At 44.3% G+C, this 17162-nt stretch overlaps 1 protein-coding gene and 1 pseudogene across 7 annotated transcripts in view; both read right to left on the bottom strand.

Moving 5' to 3' along the window:
* Positions 1-6105, bottom strand: part of DPH6 (diphthamine biosynthesis 6) — a 348315-nt gene extending 342210 nt beyond the window's left edge. For all 7 annotated transcript variants that reach the window (XR_006101224.1, XR_006101228.1, XM_042444449.1 and 4 more), the window contains exon 1: positions 5967-6105. Coding sequence is in view for 5 of the 7 variants with exons in the window: in XM_042444449.1 (XP_042300383.1) it covers positions 5967-6067 (101 nt within the window). In the remaining 2 variants the exon portion in view is untranslated. The remainder of the gene's footprint in view (positions 1-5966) is intronic.
* Positions 6106-7016: 911 nt separating this feature from the next.
* Positions 7017-16014, bottom strand: LOC121926867 (annotated as a pseudogene).
* Between the last annotated feature and the right edge of the window lie 1148 nt (positions 16015-17162).

Genomic DNA, 17162 nt, shown 5'->3' with positions numbered 1-17162 from the left:
GAAAGCAACTAAATACCAATGCACAAATGCTTGATTCTTTACAGATAATTTCCTTAGCTTTAAAAAAAGAAAATGTTCAATTTGCGATTACTTTTCAGAGCATTAGTATGACTGTGCTCTTTAAAGTAAGCACATATAAAGTGCAAAAGCAAAATAAAAGAACAAAACAAGTATACTTAAAACTATTTTAGTCCCAATGAATGTGATAGGGCAGGTCAATTTAAGTCTCCATACACCAGTTAAAAGAATTACATGCTCCAGAAATGTGTGCATTTGTGGAGGGGAAAGAACCATGGTATATGGCCTCCCTCCTTCACACAGCTTCAAAGGGGCTTCTTTGGTCTACAAAGAGGAAGGAAATTTGAGAGAATGGAAATGTGTTAATGCTTGTGCGGGCTAAGTTTAAACCCACAGCCAACCCTCTTCACATCAGAAGTGGATGATTGGGCTAGCCCCAGAACACCACCCTATTAAACCAGGTATTTTGCCAAATGATGAAATTGCTTCTGTGTGGTTGTTAGAAAAAAATATTCAACTATTTTAGGTGTGCCACACTTTGTACCCCTGGCCCTGGCATTCTTCCCCCCCCCCCCCCCCCCCTTCAGCTTTTTGTCTTTCATATTAAAAGCCTGCAGCTAGAGACTGTCTTGCTTTGTTTATTGCATGTATACCTCTCAAAGAGGTTTTTCAGCTGAAGAGTAGGATCAAGCATGACTCTGTGCTGCCTCAAGACATATAGCTATTTAGAGCACCAGTCAAAGGGCACTATGTAAATACAGGCATATCTCAGTAAATAAAGTTTCTAACAAAGAAGCTACATTTTAGAAAGTCTTTTGTCATTGTTGTTGTGTGCCTTCAAGACATTTCAAACTTATCATAACCTTAAAACAAGTCTATCATGGGGTTTTCTTGACCAGATTTGTTCATTGCCCTCCCCTGAAGCTGAGAATATTTGACTTGCCCAAAGTCACCCAGTGAGTTTCATGGTCAACCCTGGTCTCCAGAGTTGCAGTCCAACACTAAACTGATGCTGGCTCCCCTATGTTTTACAGTCTTTTAAATCCATCCAATTCCTGCTTTTCTTCCCGGTCTTCTGCCCTAGCTGGATGTTTTGCAGCATTGGGAGGATAGTTGGTTAAACACAGACTTTTGATGTCAGGTTGCTGCAGTGAGTTTGCAGTAAAAAATGCAATAAACCTTGAGCTGAGAAAGAATGGGACTACTCTATCTGATTCTACTGTAGCCATGTGTGCATGCATACAACAGGCAAGGTGAAGAACAGCTGTACCCAGAAGAGCCATCACTTCCTTAACCAGCTTCAAAACGGAGCTGAAGACCATCCTGTTCAGAGAAGCGTTCCCAGGCATTGCATAATTGTCACTTGCTATTTGATGTTCTTTTGTTGTCTGTTTTATTGAATCATTTCCTGTATTGCTATGTATTTTATATGTATTATCTTACTAGACAGGCCCCTTCCCCACCACCACTCCCTTCTCCTTCTGTGTCATGTCTTTTTAGATTGTAAACCTGAGGGCAGGGAACCGTCCAATTAAAAAGATTGTATGTACAGCGCTGTGTAAATTTACAGCGCTTTATAAATAAAGGTTAATAATAATAATAATAATAATAATAATAATAATGTTCTTACTGAGCATATCGGAACAACAAACAGAGAGAAAAGGAGAGACCAAATAAAATTGCCTCACGTCCACACCAAACATGGTTGAAAAAAGGGATAGATCTGTAAGTCTGACCACCAAAATGGAAGTCATAAGACAAGTGGAGACTGATAAAAGAAAAAGTCATCCAGGATGTATTTTGGAAGAAACTCTCAGGTGGTCTCTAGAAGGCTCAAAACAAAAACAAAAACATGTTTTTGTTTACTTATGCAAGGTTTACCTAACCTGGCTGGTTGTTTTTCATATGCATATTGTTAATTTTGAATTTAAAACTTTGTATTAGTATGTTGAAGAACTCATTTTTTGTTGTGTAGGAACCTATCCCTATTCTTTCCATGTTATTTCTGCCTCTGATTTTCTGTTAAAGTAGTATTGCCCAGGAGCACATCTGCTATGTTAACTGCGATATACCTGTAATATGTCTTTACCTCCTTCAACATACATCTTTTATGGGGGAAGAAAGAAGAAGTGGGAAACACAAGTATGTTAAACGAAAGATGACAATGCCCAGATCTTCTGTTAAATTCAATGAATGGTGAAAAACAAGTGCATGATAAAAGAGTCATTTGGAAGCAAGACAGAAGCTATACAGACAGATGTACGTAAGCAACTGGAAATGGGGAATCAGTGGGCCCCAAGAGCAGCAACCAGATTGTCAGCTGCTAGCTACAGAGATCACACTCCCTTGTTGCGACAGGTCTGTTTCTAGACAAAATTCAAAGTGCTGGCTTTGACCTACAAAGCCCTATACAGCTTGGATCCAGATTATCCAGGCTGGGTCCATATTTCCCTCTATGAGCCCATTTGAGCACTAAGATTGTTTGGAGAGGCCCTTCTCTCTGTCCCATCACCCTTTCAGCCTTATCTGGTGATTATAAGGCTCAACAGACGGCCCGACAGGGGCAGCTCTGTGCTGCCCCTGGAAGCGTGGGGAATGCCACCTCCTTGACCCACTCAAAAAAGGAGCCATGAAACAAAGCTCCTATTCCCGGCGCCAGAGGGGCACCTTAAGGGCCACAGAGCGGTCTTATGACGCACCTCATGTGCAACAACGTGTAAGCGCTGCACATGGACAATGTCATCATGGCACACACTGTCTGTACGGGCATACAACAAGATGGCGCCTGGGGTGTGCAGTAGTCATGCTGAGCGTGTAAACGCCCAACCCTCACTCAATCCTAGTCCGCAGTCAGGCTGGCACCAACTGCCGGTCTGTACCGCCCCTATGAGAGGGCCTTTTTAGTGGCTGCTCCCAGACTTTTGAACTCCCTCCCTAGAGGGCAGGTCTCCTTCCAAAAGGAAGTCAAAACATTTTTGTGCCACCAGGCTTTTATAACCTAAATAGAATTGGGCCTATAATACTGTGCAGTTATTTTAATCTTCCAAGCAAGCACACTCACAAGAGGCTTTTTCACACTACACAACCATAGCATTATGATTCAACTTTAACTGGCATGGTTCTATCCTATGGAATCCTGGGGTTTGCAGTTTGGAAGGGGTATTTAAAATTGTAAGCCCAGAGAGATCTGGTGCCTCATGAAATTACAAATGCCAGAATTCCAAAGTTTACAGTCATGGCAATTAAAACAAGATCATGGTGCTATGATTTTGTGCAAATAGTATGAAAAGGCTGTAGGTTTACAATGGGAGATGAATGCACAGAACACATTGAAAAGAATCATTCATGTTTGAAAAACATGTTTCTCTAGTTTTCTGTACCAGCACTTTATTCCTTCATATGGGCAAATTGTGACGCTCCAGGTGTTGTTGGACTACAGCTCCCAGAATACCTCATCACCAGTCAGGATTGATGACAACTATAGTCCAAAAACTTCTCCACCTCTTATATGTATTTCACCACTCTGCTTGGCCAATGATTCCTCTAACCGTCCAATTAAAAAGATTGTATGTACAGCGCTGTGTAAATTTACAGCGCTTTATAAATAAAGGTTAATAATAATAAAAAAATAATAACCCAAGAGTTGGCAGGAGGAGATCCTTGGACCATTTGTAACAACAAAGAAAGACATCATAACAATGTGGATATCCAGTGATATGTGAATTAAATGAACTTTATGCTGAGTTCTGGATAGTACTAAAAACAAAATTCTGGGCTTAGCATGTGTTCAGAAGCACCTTGCTTCTTAATTTTAAGCATATGTCCTTTATCTCAGCCACTATTTTATATGGCATGGGCCTCAGATTCCAGTAAAAATAACAAGAGTTATTGCGCAAGGGTGCCAATTCGCAATTAAGAACACACCAATGTGATGGCTTGCTTTGTACAGAATCTGGGTCACGTTTGTGTAGGCCATTACAGCGAGTTTAAGGTGTGATAAGTAATCACGTAATTGTGTGAATTTTCGAATTGATCTCGCTATCTTCTCTTTCAAAATTGAGAGCCTCCCATCCTGTTTGATAAACTCCTTTGTAATCAGAAAATGTAAGTATTCCAAATTACACTATACAAATATAACTTGTAAAGAGGTAGTCTTCCATCCCCAGACTCTGGGCTGAAAAGTGAACAAAGGCAACACCATTCTACAATAAGCCCACCAAAGAGTACACTATTTAAAATCTGTCAAGTCTGGGTGGAGAAGGCAAGCAAAGTGATATGTGAGTGGTCAGAGAATGATAAAAAGAACATCATAAGTTACACTAGAAAAAGGGGATGAGCAAGTGATGACAAGCAACTGATGCTTTACTTCAGGGATAAAGAACAAGTGTCCCTTGATGATTGCTGGACTGCAACACCATCATCCTTCACCACTGGCTAGCCTGGCTGGAATTGATGGGATCTGCAATCCACTTTGAACAACAACAAAATCAGAAGGGAGCAATTCCCAACCCATATGAGTACAATTCAGAGATATAGGCCCATAACAGAATTCAGAGGCACTGCAGAAATAATCCAGTTTGAGACATCATTAACTGCCCTGGCTCAGGTCTAGGGAATCCTGGGAACTGTAGTTTATTGTGGCATCAGACCTCTCTGACAGGGGATGCTAAATGTCCCACAAAAACTACAGTTCCCAAAATTCCATAGCATTGAGCCAGGGCACTTAAAGGGATCTCCAACAGGATTATTTCTGCAGTGTGTTCTGGACCATAGCCATGTCAGTCTGGAATATCAGTATGCAAAGGGATCTTGCTGCACCTTTGAGACTGAGTTGGGAGATTGCCACACTATACTCTTACAGCTCTGCTGCTCCACTTTAACTGTTCTGGCTGCCTCCTGTTGCATTCTGGGATTTGCAGTTTAAAGAGGGGGCATTTAGAATCCTCAGGAAGAGAGCTCATCTCAGGCCTCACTGAACTACAAACCCCAGAATGCAACAGGAGGCAGCCAGAGCAGTCAAAGTGGAATAGCAGCACTATAAGAGTGTAGTGCAGTAATGTACTATGTTTGCTTAGTCTCAAAGGTGCTACAAGCTCCCTTTGCAAACAAATAGTGGGATAGAAGTATGGTTCTAGAAGTGAGCTTTGTGGCTTCTGGGGGAAGATGTAGGAATCCTTATGTTTTATGTCACTTTATGTATTAGATATTACTAGAATTTAGATCCTATATTGCACCTGGGGCTCAGGTGACAACGAAATTATATTAAACAAATACAAGTGTAAAAGATTAAAAACACACACACACCAGATTTTTTTGTTTGAAAGCAGAGCAGTTAAACGCTCCTCCTTCTAATGAGGTCAGTTGCCCTGCGCACTCCACCATAATAACCCTTCTCTGGGTGCATCTACACTGCAGAAATAAAGCAGTTTGACACCACTTAAACTGCCATGGCTCAATGCTATGGAATTGGGGGGAGTTGTAGTTTTGTGAGACATGTAACCTTCCCTGTCAGGGAGCTCTAGTGTCACAACAAACTACAAATCCCAGGATTCCATAGCACTGAGCCATGACAGTTCAAGCGGTGCTAAACTGCATTACTTCTACACGCTGTAGATGGCACGCACTATACAGGGTTTTGGCTAGATGTCCTCCTCTTCTCACCAGCAAGGAGGACAAGGCACCGCAAAATGGAGGACATCAGAAAAAATGGAGGATATTCCCAAATAATAATAATAAAAAGCTAAAAACACTCATAGAAATGTAAACTCATGCTTCTTAGTCCTGCTCAAAATGGAGGGATTCCATTTTTACTGAAATGGAGGACGTGTCCTACAAAAGAAGGGCACCCTGGCTCTGTAGGGAGAAGCTGGGAGTGCACACAGGTTTCCATTCTATGCATTTGTTCAAGGCCTCTCTCCCAAAATGGGGCCCAAGGGGGCTGCTGTTACCTGATTAGAGCCACTACTTTCATGGCGCCCATTAGAGGGACTGATGGGGGCTTCCTAACCCACGTTGCTCTGCTGCTGTTGCTGATGATGATGCCAGGCATAGGGCTTTTTCAGGGGCCTTCCCTGCCTTTCCACGAAGGTCCCGCGCCTGTCTAATCAAGTGCCTAAGCAAAAAAAGGAAAATTTGGCTTCAAAGCCGCTGCTGGATCCTTCCGCCCTTCGGGAGCCGCGGGGCAAATGATGCTGTGGTGCGAGGACCGAGGCACCCGGAAAGAAAACCAAAGCGCAGGCATCGAAGTAGACAGCTAAGAGAGGGCAGTGAGGCGGCCCAGGTTGAGGGCAAGGATGGGCCACAGATAGAAGTGACTGCTGCTGCTTTGAAATGCATTGGGAAAGCGGGACCGCGGAAGCTGCTTGAACTGACATGGCTCAGTGCTATGGAACCCTGGGAATTGTAGTTTTCTTGTGGCACCAGAGCTCTCTCTGACAGAAAAGGCGAAATGTCTCACAAAACTACAAATCCCAGAATCCCATCGCATTGAGCCATCCTAATTGGTGCCAAACAGTTAGATTGCTTTAATTGGCTTTTTTTAAATTTTATATTTATACATTTTAATGTTGTACGGTTTTTAAACTGTAGTGTTTTAAAATCTGCCCTTCACCGCCTTGAGTCCCTATTTTGGGAGAAAGACGGGATATGAGAATACAATATGTAATATATATTATAGTATTATAAATATAATATAATATTATAATATAGTAATAATAATAATAATAAGCCACATTACTTCTGTGTTAGTGAGTAGAGTTAGGTGTGGCAACGAACTACCATTCCCAGAATTCCACAGCATGGGGCCATGGCAGTCAAAGTGCTGTCAAATTGTTTTTTGTGGGTTTTGTGTCTATGTGGCCATGTTCTAGAAGGAAGTGGTGGATTGGAACATTATGCATGAGTGATGCAACTGCAATACTTTCATTGCTGTCTTCACAAATATATTTCTGTCAGTGCAGTATGAACTGTCCAACGGAATACGGAAATGATGTACGGAACTAGGTATATAATATTGGTAACCTAAAGGCCATATTAGAGCACACACTGGCAAAGGTCATAAACTTGGGGCCTGTGTGTTTCTCATCCCGCACTGCTATCTTCTTTCCAGTCTCTCCATTCCACACATGGATCTTCCCATCCTCTGATCCAGTCATTACAAACTGTGAGTCTGGAGTGAAGGACGCCTCCAGTGTGACAGCTTTACTATTGTGGTATCCCATAAATGTATGAGGAACAACTCTTTTAAAGACATCAATGAGCCAGAGGAAACCTCTGTGGTCAATATGAGAATATCATCTCCATTGCTCGATATGAGAGCATCACCATCATTGCTGAAATTCAATCCAGCCCATTCACAGGTGAGGTCATACTGAATTTTAAAAGTAGAAAATGGGCCCTTATCAAAAGAGTGTCAATCATAAAGTTCCACCATTTCAGAATTGACCCCAAGCTGCAAAAATCAGCCCCTCTGAATCGTATGAGCAGGCAAGCTTCCCTGGAGGATGCATCAAACCCTGGCAGTTTGGAGACTGAAGATCTCAAATTCAGATGGTCTTATCAAGTCACCCAGAAATAAAGGTAAAGTCCACAGGAGACATAGACAGAGCAACAACTCTCTTGCTGTGATAGTCTGTAGAATCAGTATGTAGAGAGATCTTGTAGCTCCTCTCGACCCTATCCCATGGGATAAAACAGCTGGTTTACCTTTCCTGAATTGAATTCTAATTTGGGCTGCATCCAGGTCCTATCATATGTAAAACACCACCGAATCCGCTGCCCGGATACAGCCCGGATGTAGCCTGGATCGAAGCTGCACCCAGCCAGCCCCTTTTCAAAAATGGAAGCTTCAAAATCTAAAAAATGGCTGCCGAAGGAGGGACCCGGGATGTATCCAGGCAGCAGTTTCAGTGACAATTTACAGATGATAGGACCCGGCTCCCTGCTAAATTAGAATTCAGTTCAGGAAAGGTAAGCTGCCTTTTTTTACCCCGTGCAATAGGGTCCTTAGTCTCAAAGAAGCTATATATGTGGTTGCTCTCTGGATGCATTCTACAGAATGCACAAGTTTGGGGATCTCCCACAGGCCTTTCTTATTGGCATGATTAACATCTAGAATGATCTTACCACTTTCAAGGGCACAGTAAGGAGCTTATCCCATTAACAAATAAGCCATCTTACCTCTTCCGGCTTGAATTCAGGATCCGGGATGTCCCTGGATGTTATCAAACCTAAATCAGCACCTATCTAGCTGGTATGCTGCCACCTGGATGCATCCTGGGTCGAAGCCTCGCTTAGCCAGCACTGTTTTGAAGTTGGGGAGCTTCTGATTTTAAAAACTGGCCAGCTGAGCGAGGCTTTGACCTGGGATGTATCCGGGCGGCTGCTCCTGGCTAGATAGGTGGCAATTTAGGTATGATAAATCCAGGGGCATCCCAGATCCTGGTTTATTTTGTTATGGGATAGCCCTAATCTCTCCTAATTTACAAAAGAAGCTGAATCAACATCAAGAAGGAGACACTACATAAACAGAATGCCAAATGCCCTACACTATTCATAGCCTGAATGGAAAACTTTTATAGCTTTTCTTTCTTCTTTTTCCCCAAACAGATTGCAATAGGGCAAACATTTGCCATATTTACTTGTGCACAATGGTCTTCCTGGTGGGCATTGATCTCTTTGCTCTCCTCCCCAGGCTGAAGTTGGACATGAAGAAAGATGATGGAAGAAAATAACTCATATGAAAGATGGTGCGCAGAAGAGTTCTATAGATATGTGGCCACTAAAAATAAATGGGTTCTAGAACAAATCAAGCCTGAACCTCCCTAGAACCAAGATACTAAACGAAACTATCATACTTTGGACATATGAGATACATGACTCATAGAGAAGTCACAATGCTTGGTAAGGTAGAAGGCGGAAAAAAGAGGAAGAAAGTATCCAGTTTTTTGTTGGTTTTTCGGGCATTGGCATGTTCCAGAAAAGTTTTTCTTCCGACGTTCGCCAGCACTGTGGCTGGCATCTGCAGAGAAAAACTACAAAAACTATGGATCCGGCCATAAAGCTTCGACTTTACAAAGTATTCCAGATGGCAACTCAATAAGGAAGCCATACCCCAGAAGGGCATTAAGGACAAGTAACTTGGAGGTCTCTCATTCATTGGGTTGCCATATGTTGAAGTCAACTTGAGGCAATGATAACAACAACAAAGGTTGGCTGCTTTGGTTAGATGTACCTAATGGCAATTCATTAGCTAACTTATTTCTGGGGAAATCACAGAAATCACACCTAAGTAGGGTTGCCATTTCACGGGAACAGGCGGGATTGGCATGCCTTCTGGAGCTGGCATGGGCCCTTCCCGCCCTCCCCCAGTTCCCGGTGGCTGCCTGACTCAGGACTACCAGCCCTGCTTCCTCCCTTTTAAACTGTGCTGAGCCCAGGGAGTGCAGCAGCAGCAGCAGCAGCAGGGCTGGAGTTGGCTGGGGCAGGGTCTGCTGGTCTGGCCTGCCCGCTATGTGGCCAGCCCTCTGCTTCCTCATTTGGGCATGCTCCAACTTCCAAGGCGGCATGGAAGAGCAAGAGCAAGGAGGGGCAGGCATCAGCAGGCTGCTGGGGGGAAGGAAAGGGCCTTATCATGGCCCCCATGGGTCCATTTGGGCTTTTTGGTCTCGGGGCAGCCTGGCCTGGGAGGTGGTGGTGCAGGGACGTAGTGAAGGGGGGGTTATGTGTGTGAAATGGCAGTGGGGGAGCGGCTGTTATTCCCCTCTTACAGACTCCCCCGAGGGCCCTTCCCTGGAGAGGTCAGTTGGAAATGAGGAAGTCCAGGGGCTGGGGGGCACCTTAAGAAAAGGACGTGTGGGTGTGTGTTTTTGTGGGAAAGCTCTGGTTGTGTGTCTCGGCTTCCCTTCTCTCTTTGGGCAGACCTGGAAAGGAGGTTGGAAGGCGATGGGAAGGCAGGATATATAGCTAGCTCTGCATCCACACAGAGAAATAACCAGTTTGGCACTGCTTTCAGCATCCTGAATCAAGGTTATGGAATTCTGGATTTGGAGTTTTTGTGGGGCCTTCCTTCCTTAAGCTCCGCTCAACAAACTCCAACTCCCAAATTCCACACCCTTGATCCAGGATGCTGAAAAGCAGGGCCAAACTGGGTTATTTTGCCAGTGTGGATGCAGCCAAAAGGGGAAACAGTTGAGAGAGACCCGGGAGGCAGCTTCCTCTTTCTCCTCCATTCCCCCCATCGCCTCCCTCCTCTTCCTTGCTCTGAGGCCACTGCCTGCTTCCTCCCCCTTCCTCATCCCCAATGCTGCCAGCTCTTGCATCGTCCCAGCTACATCTTGTCACCTCCTCCTCCCCTCCTCCCTCTTCTGTCTTCTCCAGCTCTTTGTTGCCCCTCCGTGCAGGCTTCCCCCATCCATGGATCAAGTCCATGGATACGGAGAATAGACTGTCACACACATATAAACAACACAATAGAGACACAACACACCCACACACACACACAAACACACAACTATATGACACCAGCTAAGTGTTAAACCCAAGGGGTTTGGTTATGGAATAAGCCTCGTGATAATGCAAGAATTGCATGTAAGTAAAGCCATGTTCCAATGCCCAAATGTGCTGTTTGGAATGGGGGAGGGGGGGTGGCCAGAAAGGGAATACATTTCTGTCACCTGTGTAGGAAATGCAAAATGTCCTCTGTTTTGATCATGCTAAGAAACATGCATTTATATTACATTTTAAAAAAGCATCAATTTTTTTCGAGTGTCCCCATTTTTAAAAACTGTGTCCTACATTTGAAAATGTGTGTCCTACATTGTCCTACATTTTTCCAAGTTTGGAGGTCCTGACTTATGGCAACCCTAAACATAACTAAACTAAGGATGCATATACACTGTAGAATAAGTAGTTGTTGATACTACCTAACTGCCTTGGCTCTATCCTACAGCATCCTGGGATTTGTAGTTTTGTGAGTTTTGGCAGAGACGGCTAAAGTCTTGTAAAACTGCACATACAGATGATACAGATAAAGTGTATGCATTTTTAAAAGAATATAAAGAGTCATATAATACAATATTTCAGGATTATTTTCATAATTCTTAGGACTCGCCAACAAAGGATGATCCAACAGATTATGCGCTGTGAAAATGGTATACCTTCCATACCTAGAGGAAGGGCGTAACTTCTTGCGTTGGCTGTGAAAAAAGGGAAGCAAACAGCCTGTTTTTAATTAAAGCACTAGTCCAGGGGATATGGAATTTCAATATAAAATGCTAGTAAGTCGTGATGGAAATAATCATCCACTCAAAACCATAAAACGGACACTTGTAAAAACATTTAAAAGCAACAGAGTTGTTTTTGAACGGGTCAACACATGTTCAGGAACAGGCTTAACGTTCAGATTTTGACTATGGAGTAACACCACAGTGAATTATTTATTTATGGTAGTCGGGACAGGAGAATATTTAAAACTTGCACGGAAGATACAAAAACTGGGGAAACCGGAAAGAATCTTGTATATAATCAGTGGTGTCTCTTTGGAAGAAGGAAGTGATAAAATAGTTATTGAAGGGTTCATAAATGATATAATATTTGCAGCACTTTTTCTTCCGAATATATTTTCAGGAAAGCTAAAAATCTGCTGTTTTTTGTTCCTTGAAAGCCGCTATTAATATGGTGCCCAATACTTAATGTGTCTTTTTTTATTTATTTTGTGGATTTTCCCTATTTCCTTACAATTATTATACATCTTTTCACCTTTTAGTTTAAATTTTCCACCTGTCATAGTGGGGAGTACTAGAGACAACAATTTAGCATCATTCAATATATCGTGCCTTCTCCTGCCAAGGCATTGTAATTTAAATTACAAATTTAAAATAAAAATTTAGTAAAAACCACCTAGGTGTTAAAAGATTAATCCCATTCTGTTCGAGCACATAATAAAGCTGTTTAAAATACATTTAAAATACATTTAAAAATGTAATAAAACACACAAGAAAGACAGCACACCACTGAAACCTTTCCACCAATGATTAAATCGTCAAAGCCGTCTGAATAAAAAGTTTCTTACCGCGTCGAAGGACAGTAGTCTTACGCTATATTCTGAAAAACAGAAGCAACGGATGAATGAAAAAACTGCCTGGAATGACCCAACTATATTTAATGCAATGAGGTGCAGTTTAATTCACTTTGGCAAATGAGACCAGACAACTTTACTTAGGTGACATTTCTAGGAGATCAGATGTCATATTGTTATACTTGGATGTGCTACCTTAGGATTTACATTGTACTCAGGCCAGTGGTAAAGTACATTTTTTGTATGCAGAAGGTAAGTTTCAGTCCTTCGTTTCCTGTTAAATATTTTGGGTAAAAGGACGGGAAAGAGTACCTCCGAACTTTGAATTGCAGCTGACAGTCAAAAGACAAACTGGGAGGTGGCCAATGGCGATCAGTATAAGACATTTGCATGTTCAGTAGTTCCTGTAAATTACTAGGAGGCATTTTGTGAACTTGTCTTTAATATTTATGCTTCTACAGAGACGACAGCTTTCATAGTCAAGTTAGGAGTAACCGTCTCTACTTCATTAAAAAAATCGATGCAACTACTGTGCACAAATTACCTGATAGGGAATTTCTTTCTTCATTTTTTTTATCACTAGGTGAATTAAGGATATGGTGGAAAGAATTTCTAGAGCTACAGATAAAACAGGAAAAATACTGGTAACAGTAGCTAAAAAGGAGAGTCTGTAGATGCATGTCAAAATAACCTGTTTACAAAGGAACCAATCAAGGATGTTTAATGCAATAAGGAGGGATATCTAGATAGGTTCTGACAAAAGCTGAGTCACAAGAGAAGGGGATCACACGATGTGTGACAGTCCTCTACACAAGAAAGTTCATTTAATTTTTTTTAGGTGTGGAAGAAAGTGCTTTCTAATAACTCGGGCTCATGAATACTAACAATGGGGTTGCCCGCACTGGCAAAATAAAGTGTCTTCAAACAGCTTGAACCACTGTTTATACAAGGCAGGGGTGAAACCAGAGGAACACATGAAGCGAACTTGGGGGGGGGGGGCTAAAAACAGAAAAAGATCTGATACTCCACTTAAGCATGAAAATGAGTATCATTGCCAGCATATAAAAGCACGGCATAAGACGAGAAGAGGGAAAGCCCACAACAGAAGTGGGATCAGTGGGTCTGGTGTGGCAGCCACTGGCACCATTGCCTCCAATGGTATTTTTTTTGAACATACAAATAACGAGGCCACTGCACCGTCATCCATCGCCCATCGGCCTCACACATCCCATATTGAAGTATGACACACCGGCAGGCTGCCAATAATGCAATTAAACATACACAACCAACATTTAATGGGTGAATGGAGTGATGGTACGTAGGGTGAGCCCTAGTGTGCTTTGCCAGTGTGTCATGGGCCCCATGACTTACGGCAGTCTTGCTCTTGCAACTGTGTGGCAGTCACCGGTGCATCCAGCAAATCACGGGTGGAAAGGGAGGCAATTCCAGCTATAGTGGTGTGTTCAGCAAAGGGCACTGCAATGGGGAGTGTCAGCCTCTAGAGCACTTGATGTTTGAAACATATATTTATTTTTAAGATTATATTAGCTTGTCTATGTATATTTAGAAGTGGACATCGAGCTCTACCAGCTTAGAAAGCAAGGATTGTGGAAATCCCAGGTTCTTACTGCTCCCTCTTTGTGGTACCTCGGTTACGAAAATGCCGGTTACGAAATTCCGGGATCAAAAAGTGGATTGCAAAAACGTTTCGGGTCGAAATATTTTTCGGGTACGAAATTCATTTGGCGCGAAATCAAATCTATAGCTTCCACGCTAACGGAAAGTATTTCGGGTTACGAATTTCGCGTCGAAGGGAAGGCGGAACGAATAATTCGTAACCGAGGCACACTGTAGTTTCAGTGTGAGAAATTTCAGCCAAATCAGACCTGGAAGAGTATTTTCCTTTGACAAAAAGATAAGTCCACAAAAGAAGAAAGATAGTCCCAGAGAAGAAAGATAGAATCACCAAAGAGAAGATTTAGGAAGACTATTGAGAAAAGGAACATTTTCATGTTTTGTGTTTATACAGTAAAGCTTGAAACTAAGAATTGTGGCAAGCTTTTGTTCAGCGGTTCCAAGAGCAGAGCCTTACTAAACCAAGTCCTAGCATTCTCTTGGGACAAAACGGAGGCAAAAAAAAAAAAAAAAGATGTGCTTTGGCATGAATGCTGGGACTCGTGGTTGTGACCTGCTTGGGATGGGCCTTGTGGACAGTGGGTTTCCACCATTGGGGAAAAAGCAGAGTCAACCTATTTTTCCTTCCATCTTCCAAACCCATAGCATAACGGTTCAGACACGAGAGATTATCAACGGGGATGGATGGGGAGGAAAACAAGTAAGCAGATCATTCCCCTCCCTATCCAGCTTTATCATGATTGTAGAAAGACGTCACACGTCAACTTATCCACAATTAAGTGGATTCTTGACATTTGCATTAACAGAAACCCATTAATACAAAATGACAGGAGAACCACTTCACTGACCAGACAATACAGGAAAGTATGATGTCACTGAAGTTTCCGGATCACAACAATACACTTCACGATGGGACAATACAGGATAAGTGTGAGTCGTCTGAAGTCTAATTGTGATGCACATCAGACGAGACAGGATATCCTTTCCCTGTTTGATAAGTTCTAAAAATGCAGTGGCCTGGAATCCTGGGTGCCATAGCAGATCCAGCTCCGCAGATGAAACCGCATGGCCCCACTGGCATGCACTGGCGCTCTGCCATTAGAAAAGCCCCGTTATGTATGCAGAGTTGTGCTGCATTAAGTCTGTGTCCTCAATCTGGCACGCCACATGCACACACCAATCAGATAACAGGAGCTGTCTCTAAGGCAGTGCACACCCACCATGAGGAAATCAGCTGACATCCATAGATTTTGGTATCGCAGGGATTGGAACGGATCCTCCATGGATACTGAGGGCACGTTACTAACATTTAAAAATAAAGAAACACTTTAATCACTTGACATAAGTGTTCACAGCCAGGAAGTAAGAATGGCCAAGCATATATGAAGTTAAGGCCACAATCCAAGGTTATTCTGCTGACCCACTGCTCCATAAGATTGAGGAGAGAGAGAGAATTCCTCTGCACAAACCTAACCATTATTGTTGAGCAGGATTTTTGTGTATTGTGTGTCCTAAGGAGATTCAGGAGAATGGGAGGGGAAGAAGACCCAAATTTTTTGGTTAAAATACCAAAGTAACTTTGGACTTGGCCATGACCTCCTGGCAATCTGGGACCTTAGGATAGGGGTTTCCACACTATGCGTAGCACAGTTTTATCCAAAGTACCATGACTCCTATGGAACATGGGGGTTTGTTGTTTGGGGAAATCTTAGAACTTTTTAGTGCTACACAGTATAGCATTCAGCGTGATGGGGGTAACTTCCCAAACTGCAAATGCCAGATTTTGGCATTCAGACAAACCATAGCATTTTATGGATCAAACTGCAGTAATATTTAGTGTAGATACACAAAACCTTAATAGTACATTCATGTGTCGGTGTGAGCACAAAACCAGTGCGTTTGGCCCTCCTCCTCCGCCCGCCTCCGCCGCCCCCAAGTTCTGCTGTTGGGGCTGCTGCTGGGCCGCCGGAACGGCCCTCCGTGTTGGAGGAACTACGCAGCTGCGCACCCCGCGGGGAGCCTCTCTGGACTAACATCTTCGTCCCCACGAGCAAGCGCCCATCGGGGGCCAGGTACACCTGGAGAAGGGGGAGGGGGTGTGTCGTGAGACGGCGCACAAAACCAGCGTTTTGCCCCTCCTCCGTCCCACCCCGCCGCCCCCAAGGACTGTTTTCTGCTGTTGGGGCTGCGCTGGCCGCCGACGGCCCCGTGTTGGAGGACACTACGCAGGCTCCACCCCGAGGGCCATCTCTGGATAAACACTCGGCTCCCAGCGCAAGCGCCATCCCGGGCCAGGCACCTGAGGAAGGCGGGGGAGGGGGTGTGCGGGAAGCGGCGACTCAAAACCATGCGTTGGCCTCCTCCTCCTCCCCCCTCCGCCCCAAGACTGTGTTGCTCTGTTTGCGCTGCTGTGCCGCCGGACGCCCTCCGTTTGAGGACACACGCAGCGCGCACCCCCGGAGGCCGTCTCTGGACTAAACATCTTGCTCCCAGAGACAACGCCCTCCCGGGCCAGGTACACCTGGAGGAAGGCGGGGAGGGGGTGTCGGTGAGAGCGCGCACTCAAAACCAGCGCGTTTGGCCCTCCTCCCGCCCGCCCCCGCCCCCAAGGACTGTGTTGCTGCTGCCGGGACTCAGTGAAGGACGCAACCAGGTTAGGTGGCGGGGGGGGTGTTGCCTTGATCATAAGACACCTGTCTCTTTCCAGGACCATCCGCAAACGTCTCATATCGAGTAATTTTACTGACCCTGAAGGCCAAGACAGCTTAGGGTTTTGTTTGGTACGGCCACCTCGTCACTAACAGCTCCTAACGAACTGACACAGCTGGTCCGAGGTATTGTGGAGTCCCAGGTTTTAGTCTGGGGGACTTCACATCCCTTCGCGCAGCTATGTCCATCCGGTCGGTCGTGAATTCATGGATAATGACTCCATGGGTGGTCTCAACGGTCTCGGGTCACGCTTTGGCGGTAAACGCGATGGTCTTTTTACGAGCTGAAATCTTGGGCGAAATACCACAGTCCCCCTGTTATGACGGATCATTTCCTGGTGAGCAGCGATCAGCTTCTACCCAGATCCCTCCGGAGGTGGCGGCCCTATTAGAATGGTCCACCCACAGCTATGGAACCCAAAAGTTCCAGGACCCTAGAGGGGCTTATATGGAAATGCGCGATTTCTGTTATGTCTTGACCGCATCTGGGTACGTCTCTCAAGGCTATACACAGTATGCTCACAGCCCCTCTCAGCGGCTCCAAACGGAAGCCCTGGTATCGGAAGATCTCCGCGAGGAGCGGGTCCTGCGACGGCTAAGCACCGCTGGCAAACACAGCATTACCGAAAACTGCCTAGACCATCTTGGAAGACTAGGAGAGGCGATTCTGAGCTAAAACTCATTCTTCTGCACGTGTCGCGTCCGCGGAGCAGTCCGCAGAGTTG

This window comes from Sceloporus undulatus, chromosome 1 (genome assembly GCF_019175285.1).
Source record: "Sceloporus undulatus isolate JIND9_A2432 ecotype Alabama chromosome 1, SceUnd_v1.1, whole genome shotgun sequence".
In the NCBI taxonomy this organism is placed as follows: domain Eukaryota; kingdom Metazoa; phylum Chordata; class Lepidosauria; order Squamata; family Phrynosomatidae; genus Sceloporus; species Sceloporus undulatus.
The sequence above is the reverse complement of the archived record's forward strand: the minus strand, read 5'-3'. Positions and strand labels throughout refer to the sequence as shown.